The sequence below is a fragment of the Plasmodium fragile genome (assembly GCF_000956335.1).
Source record: "Plasmodium fragile strain nilgiri unplaced genomic scaffold supercont1.88, whole genome shotgun sequence".
NCBI classification, from domain to species: Eukaryota; Apicomplexa; class Aconoidasida; order Haemosporida; family Plasmodiidae; genus Plasmodium; species Plasmodium fragile.
Genome location: NW_012192668.1, coordinates 66,678 through 74,529, shown reverse-complemented (window position 1 = coordinate 74,529; position 7,852 = coordinate 66,678). Strand labels below are relative to the sequence as shown.

At 43.2% G+C, this 7,852-nt stretch overlaps 2 protein-coding genes across 2 annotated transcripts; one reads left to right on the top strand and one right to left on the bottom strand.

Annotated features, from left to right (window-relative positions):
- Window positions 1–201: 201 nt before the first annotated feature.
- Window positions 202–2,232, bottom strand: AK88_05023 (uncharacterized protein; the record flags this gene model as incomplete). Its single annotated transcript, XM_012482627.1, has 1 exon — window positions 202–2,232. One exon carries the CDS (start codon window positions 2,230–2,232, stop codon window positions 202–204), a length of 2,031 nt encoding a protein of 676 aa, XP_012338050.1.
- A 1,797-nt stretch (window positions 2,233–4,029) lies between these two features.
- Window positions 4,030–7,395, top strand: AK88_05022 (uncharacterized protein; the record flags this gene model as incomplete). The annotated part of the gene is made up of 1 exon (XM_012482626.1): window positions 4,030–7,395. One exon carries the CDS (start codon window positions 4,030–4,032, stop codon window positions 7,393–7,395), a length of 3,366 nt encoding a protein of 1,121 aa, XP_012338049.1.
- Between the last annotated feature and the right edge of the window lie 457 nt (window positions 7,396–7,852).

Below are 7,852 nucleotides of genomic sequence, written 5' to 3'. Positions count from 1 at the left end.
TGCGAACTCTTCATACATGCAAAAAAAAAAAAAAACTCCACAAAGAGGAAGACGCGACACGTCTTCACTATCAATTTCGATTACGTGGGTGTGGTCCTGCCCGAATGATGCACAGTGGATGCGCGGTGGATGCGCGCTGGACACGCGACCACTTTGTAAGGCAGCCGCATCGTTACGTAGAGATTAACACCGCCCCACACCCTAAAGCGGCGCGCCGGCGACGCAAGACTGCTCGTAAAACTTCTGACCCGCCTTATTCGTCTCGCGCCAGTGGTAGAGGAAATTCTTGAAGAGCTCCGTCCGCTGCTCATGGTTCAAATTTAAGTAATTGCTCACCTGCTGGTTTATTTCTTCGTCCGAGTTAATTATAAAGGGATTACTCTCCCGCTCAATCCCATTCGCTTGATTAAAAATTTTGTTATTATTTTTATTTTTCAGTCCATTTTCAAGTTCGTCAATTTTGCAGTGTAATAATGTCTTATCACTTAGCAGGACATTTTTCTCATTCTCAATTTTGGAGTTTTCCAACCGAAGTCCATCAATTTGATTTACAAGGACAACTTTCTCGTTGTTTAAAATTTCAATTTGATTTCTTAACTCGTTAATTTCTTTGTTCAGATTAAATTCGTTTTGAGCAATTTTTCTCAACTGTTGATTTTCATTTGCAACTTTATTCATTTCCATTTCGAGATTGTTGTTTAAGTCAATTAATGTTTGCACATTTTTATTTAAATTTGATATGGTCCCCTCCGAGCTATTTTTAACTCGGTCCAATTTTTCATCATATGTAATGATAATATTCCTCAGCTCTTCGATTTTTATGTGGCTGTTTTTTTCCCTCTTCAAAGTCTCCTTTAGTAAATCAGAAACCTTGTTGTAGCTAATTCGTATTTTATTAATCTCCTCCGTACTTTTTTTCCTATTCCTTTTTAAACACTCACAATAGCTTAGCAGCTCTTGAAACAAGTACACGATGTCTTTTTTTTTTTCTGCGAAGCATTGGGATGATATATTCAAATATTCCAGACTCCCTTCGTTGTTGTTCCCCCCTGCCGTTGCCGCTGCTGTGACGCCCACCTTACCGTTCATGCTGCTTCCGTTTTGAACAAAGTTTACGTGTCCTATACTTGGCGTGTTGAAGTTGTTTCCCTGCAGGGTCAGGCTGCTGCTCACGCTGCAACAGTTATTCACGCTACAGCAGTTGTTCGCGCTGCAACAATTCTTCGTGCCACAGAAGGGGTACTCCCCAACCCCGTTGCCGTACTGTCCCGCACACGCCCCATAGTGTCCTCCTGCATGAGAGTACTCTCCCCCCGGGACGCCATACTCCGCCCCACCAAAGCTTTGCGAGAAGGACACAGGAGAGGTATTCAAATGTACACTGCTATGCTTCACACCATGCTTATCATTATTGAAAGACAACACAGTTTCTTTGGGCTTCCAAATTGTCCCACTAGAATTTTCTGTTTTCTTCTGATCAGAGCCTCCCACCCAAGCACCATGGTTCTGCAAAGTGCTATTCAAGGGATACTCCTCATTTGCATTTTGCCCGATTTTATTGCCAATTTCTTTTTTTTCATTACTTACGATTACACAGTTTTTTTTTGGCGTGAAAAATACAGCCTGCCTCATGAGGTAGTTTTTTTTCGCATCGCTCTGGTAGCAATTCATCGTTGGCTGGGTTGGCAGTTGGGCTAGTGGTTGGGCTGGAAGCGCAGAAGAAAGTGCCTTTTCTCCCGGTTTATGACCCGGAAGGTTGAGGGGGTTGTCCACTTGACTGTCTCCTAGAGTACTCCCCAGCGTGTGTCCCACCTTGTCGCTTAACTTTGCATGAGCGGGCACGCTACACGTGTTGCCAGACGAGTTCGCTACTTCACTTGGGCATTCCTTCGAATGGGAGGGGACCGTGCTGGTAGGCTCGTCTGCCTGAGAGCCGGTGTCAATGCGGGGGTGCGTCTGGCTCAGGCTTCGGCTTTGACCTGCCGCTTGATCTGCCCCTTGACCTGCTGCTTGACCTTCGCTTCGACTTCGGCTGGGATTTTCCCCCTGGCTTCCGCTTTCGTTTTTTACTTTTAACGCGTGGTGCGCATCGCTCCAAGTCACCTTCCGTGGAATTTCCTCTTCGCCTTGTAATATGCGCGCTTTGGGGTTGCATAAATTGTGGGTTCCTTCTTCAATATTTTGGGCTGAACTGCTTTGCCTGCTTTTTTTTTCCGACTGGTAAAATGCCATTCTTTAACTCAAGTGCAAATTTTACCAACTCGGGGTGCTTTTTCCTTTTTTTTTTTTTTTTTTTTTTTTCCCTGTTCTGCCCTACTTTTGCCTATTTATTTTTTGCAAGATAGGTCGCAAGGCCCGTGCGAGTTGCATGCTCTTCTCCCCAGGGGGGGGCTGCGCCTGTGTAGCCTGTGTAGTAGCCGGGTGTGCACATGCAAGGAGTACCCAGCGAGAATCAATCAGAGAGACAAACCTGCGAGAACCGTCGCATCAGAGCAAGCGGGCGCTCGCACACTGAGCGTCCTTGTGTGCAGGAAAAAAAAAAAAAAAATGTCCAAAAATGGAACCTCGCGGGGGAGGGGGAAAAAAAAAGGCAATTGCGGAGATTACACGCACGGCAAAAATAAAAAATAAAAAAAAAAAACCATGCAACGTTTTGTCCTGAGACCCACTGCCGTTTGCTCAAACGTTCTAATTAAGTCTGTTCAGTTGGAAAGTATCATCACGGTAAAGCCACGATACATTCTTAGCTGTTTTTTTTTTTTTTTTTTTTTTTCGCAGAATGGCGCTATTTGAGTTGCAGCCATTTTTTAGCACCTTGACATTTGGATAAACCATCTGGGGATATTAAATCGTTACCTTTCTTTTCCACCACTTTCCGTTTCGACTTCCATTTCCACTTCACGCAACCGCTGACTTGGATCATCTTTTTCGAATTACTTAAAATGGGCAAGTGGTCAGGTGAACTAAGTAGCACTGCGGAAATGAGTCACTGGGAATTTTCCTTTTTTTTTTTTTTTTTTTTTTTCCCATGAGCGTTCTTACATAGGTGTACATACACGTGCGTACGTAAAGGGGTTTATATAAATTCTCATTCCGATGATCACCATCGGGCTGATGACTCTCCAGCTGTTCCCTCTTCACCGGTTGAAACCCAAATGAACGTGTCCCCTTGTGCGAAAATACGGATCCTCCACAACTGTGTGAAGAAGGGCACCGCCTATCCAACGCCACACCCCATTGTCCTTCACCCGGAAATAGTGGCTTGCACCAAGGGCATGAATTATACTCCCACGATGGGAAGTTCAGTCAAAAGAAGCAGCTTTTTTTTTTTTTTCCTTGCAAGTGTAACATAATGACATGCACGTTTTAGTAATTCTCATTGGGGGGGAGAGATGGGACTAAAAGGCCGATTTATTTTTTTTTTTTTGCGCGATGCACACATGCACACTTGTGGTATGCGCTCGAAAAAAAAAAAAAAAAAAAAAAAAGGAAATGTGATATAAGGGCATATTTTATGTGATGCGAACATTTGGCAGACTGGCTGAACATCCCACCGACATTCTCAATAATTGGAGAGCGCAACTACAAAAAGGGAGAATATAACAATTCGAAGCGCCCTTTTAGGAGAGGCATTTTTTTTTTTGCGCTTCCGCCCGCTGCTCCCCTAACGTGTACATGTGATTCTCTCCCATATTGAATCCCACCCCCCCCTTGGCGAAAAACAAACGAGAGCACGCCGAAGGGTGTATGACCCCCCCCACACACACCTGCATCGTCACTCGTTCTTGTCTGCAGGGGGCCGGAACCAAGCTGGCGCCAACCTCAAGACCATATTTTTGAGGAAAAAAAAGTGCCCACGTGGGGTGAAAACAATATTCGTCGCATTTTCACCCGCTGTGGCATGTGCGCCTTTGTTCCGTTTTTGCTTTTGTGAGCAAGTGACACACAGTGAGGAAGCAAAGAAGGGGGGCATAGGCAGTCCTTTTTTTTACCCCCGTCAGTTCTATAATTTCCCCTGCGTGGTGCAACATGAACTTCGGACTCAGCGGCCTGGACGACCTGAACGGGCTGGACAAGGCCCTCATTGAAGAAATTGAAAAGGAGACAAAGGGTGGTGGTAGTAGTAGTGCGGCGGACAACAAAAGAAAATTTGACATGTACGATGAGTACGAATTGTTATTAAATAAAAAAAAAAAAAAAAAAAAAAAATATGAACAAGTGGAAAGGAATACAATATTAACAGCTAAAGCTAACTTTGAGCAAAGCACCTTTAGAAACTCAATCACAGGATCCCCATTTAATCGCACATTTCAGAATCACTACATCTTCAATGATTACTTCTTCCTCAGAGAGTACGTGTACAAAAATAATTTAACTTGTGATGATATATTTTTTAAGTCTGAACAAGTCAAATCAAAATGTAAAAATGAATGTTCTAAATTAGTTAGTACAAATAAAGACATAAATGACTACCTCAAGATTTACGACTGCAATGACATTTTCCCCCCTGTGTATGTAAAGAGGTTTGGTTGTGAGGGGGAAAACCAGGTAGGACAAAAGTATATGACCAGTGGGAGTGACGATGTGGAGCAACAACAAGGTGATGCAAGCTGCATGAGCAACTCCTTCATCAGACGAAACAAGCAAGAGTTCAGAAAAATGCTAGAGAAGGTTGTACAGGAAATTAAAGAAGAGGAGGAGCAGAAGCAGGAGCAGAAGCAGCAGGAAAGGATAGAAAATGAGAAAACGGAGTCAGGAGATATTTACCAACAGGAGGCGGGAAAACATATGAAGAAACAAAAGTGCATTAATTTTGTAGAAAAATATAGAGCAAAATATTTCTCGGAGCTATTAACAGATGAAGCTATCAACAGGGAAGTCCTCTTGTGGATGAAGCAGTGGACTGAGCGAATAGCTAAAGGACAAACAAACATGACACCCACACATGAACATGACCAAAATGAGCAAGACGAAGCAAGGAAAAATAATGAATTTCAACGAATCTTACTTCTAGGTGGGTCAGCAGGAAAAGGAAAAACAACTCTAGCATATGTCATCGCTAACCATTTTAAATTCAACATCATCGAGATTAATGGAAGTGATGACAGAAATAAGGAAACGTTAATTCCGCTAGTAGAATCCATTGTCTGTAACAACTCCATAGGTTCTAAACCAAACATATGTATAATCGATGAGGTAGATGGACTCACCAGCACGCAACAAAACATTGAAGCCATTATAAAATTTCTTATGAAAAAAGACAGGAGAAATAAAAGCATTATCAGAAGACCAATCATTTGTATATGCAACGACATTTACCACAAGAGTCTAAAGGAACTTCGAAAAATAAGTAAAGTAGTTGTGGTGGACAGTGTGAACCACGAAATGTTGAAAGCGAGAATCAGTTTTATTTGCGACAAGGAGGGAATCAGCATAGCGAATGAGGCGGTAAATAAGTTGGTGGAAATTTGTAAAGGGGACATTAGGGCTATTCTGAACACCATATGTTTCCTCAGCATCGGGGGGGCCGCCACGGCTAGCGGCGTGACTGGCGGCGTGACTGGCATGGTTGGCGCTCCCCACGCGGAAGCATTTCCACGCACACCCAAGCAAAAGCGCAAAGTAGTCATCACCATGGACCTCCTCAACGCATACCTCTTCTACAAAGACGCAAACAACAACTACATGGAACTGCTAAACATGATCTATGTGAAAAATAAAAACAAAAAAATAATTAAACAATTGTTACAGGACTGCCATGAATTCTTCTACCTAAACATGTCCAACGAGTATAACTACCTCCAATCCTACTACTACATCTACGACAATCTTATGAATGTACCTTTTAACGATTTTGACTTTTGTAAGCTTAGCTACTGTCTCGACTTCCTTACCTTGTGTGATACCTTGGAATATAAACAAAAACAAAATTTAAATTACTCTCTTCAGAAGATGTTATTCTATGCTGTATACCTTTTCATTCTCATCCTGAACCTCAATATGAACTCTCACGTGCAGTACATTCTCATGCATAACAGCCACAGTCACTTTCATCGAACAAAACAATTGAGTGTAAAACAGATTAAGGAAAATTTTTTAAATGAAAATTTCGGGGCTATCACATACAAGTATATCTACTCTAAACATTTTTTCTTTGAAATTATAAATTATATTTTTTCCTTCTTTTACATGAATGAATTTTTTTACAGAAATGTCCACCTGTGGGGAACAGCTAGCTACTTCAACGACTTGGATGCACCCAAGTACTTCCTTGTCCCTTACCATTTCAACAACGTGAATAAATTAAAATTGTTTTGCTTGAAGCTGCTCCACCTCATGACACTTTTTAATATTTCATTCACTAATGTTTCTGTCTCATGTTCATCCACGGGGTCCTTTCACTTTGCTTACCCCAAAGCTAACCAACCCTTTCGGGGGTCATCATCAGTGGCAGCGGCGACAGCGGCTGGGGCAGCGCAAGGGCCGGGGGGAGGCGCCAACCACATGGACAGCAACCCGATCGACGCCAACCCAAGTGGAGGAGCCCACGCTTCTGTTTCTGCCGTTGCTGCGGTGGGAGGCGGGCAGCCAGACAAGATGTACGTGTTCGACCCCTACGTAGATGACTTCCTCCTGTATGCCGAGAAGAAGGAAACGGGGTACAGGCCGTTGCACCAGATTGGCAAGCCGCCCATGGCTACCCCCCACGTCAACGCGTTCCACGTCAACACGTTCCACTCCAACACGTTCCACTCCAACACGTTCCACTCCAACACGTTCCACTTCAACACGTTGGAGAATTTCCTCAACAACACCGTGTGCGAAAAGTTAAACCAATTGAAGCAGTGGATTAACAACCAGTCGCTGTACTTTTATAAAAAAAAAAAAGAATCAAATCAAATGCATATTATTAAGTCTTCCTCCTCCAAGGCCACAAACAAAGGAAAATTCGAAATTAGCTACACACCTAATTTTGAAAAATCGCTAACTGATATTATTTTAATTGCACAACAGAAGGGCTACCAGAACACTTTCTCTTTTTATTTTCCAAATGAGGTACCTCAAGATGGTGTGGGTTCTACCTGCACAAGGATAGATGCAAAAACGGGTTCAACGGGTCAACAGCAAAAAGGCGTACGCAAACCAGGGACAAATCTTAAAAATGAGCAAAACATTTTGAAAACGAAAATTTTACACAACACAGGGGATGCTGCACTCACCATCGCAGACCTCATAAGAGAAGAAAAGAATTACATGGACCAGAACATCAACAAGGAAAATAACATTTACTTCACGGGCAAGTATGTCAAGACCAAGGGCTACTACAAGAACATCGAGGAGCGATGCAATGCGGTTCTCCAGCCCCTCCACTTTTGCGTCTTCCAGGGCAGCTAGGCTGCGCTTCGCAGCGGTTAGCATCGCAGCGGTAGCATCGCAGCGGTTAGCATCACAGCGGTTAGCCGCTTCTAACCGCCTCTATCGCGCTTTTTTTTTTTTTTTACCACCCCCTTTTTGCTCCTACCGCCCTGCTTCTCCACATCTCGTTAGTGTACCTCTTAAAAAGAGTCTCCCCCGAAAAGGGGAACCCTAATTCGAACAAACCCCCCCCACACCCCACTTAGTCGGTAAACGATATGTAGCTACTTTTCTTCGTGAAGGAATGAGAAGAGTTAACCTTCGGCTCATCGCACAGGTGAGAGCATGTCATGATGACATCCGCTACACAAAAGTGCAAAAAAAAAAAAAAAAAAAAAAAAAAAAAAAAAAAAAACGGTGCTTCACCTCCCTCTGGCTACATGTATTTACGCCCCATTATTAGACATCCCCCCCCCCTTCTAATCCCTTTCTTCTT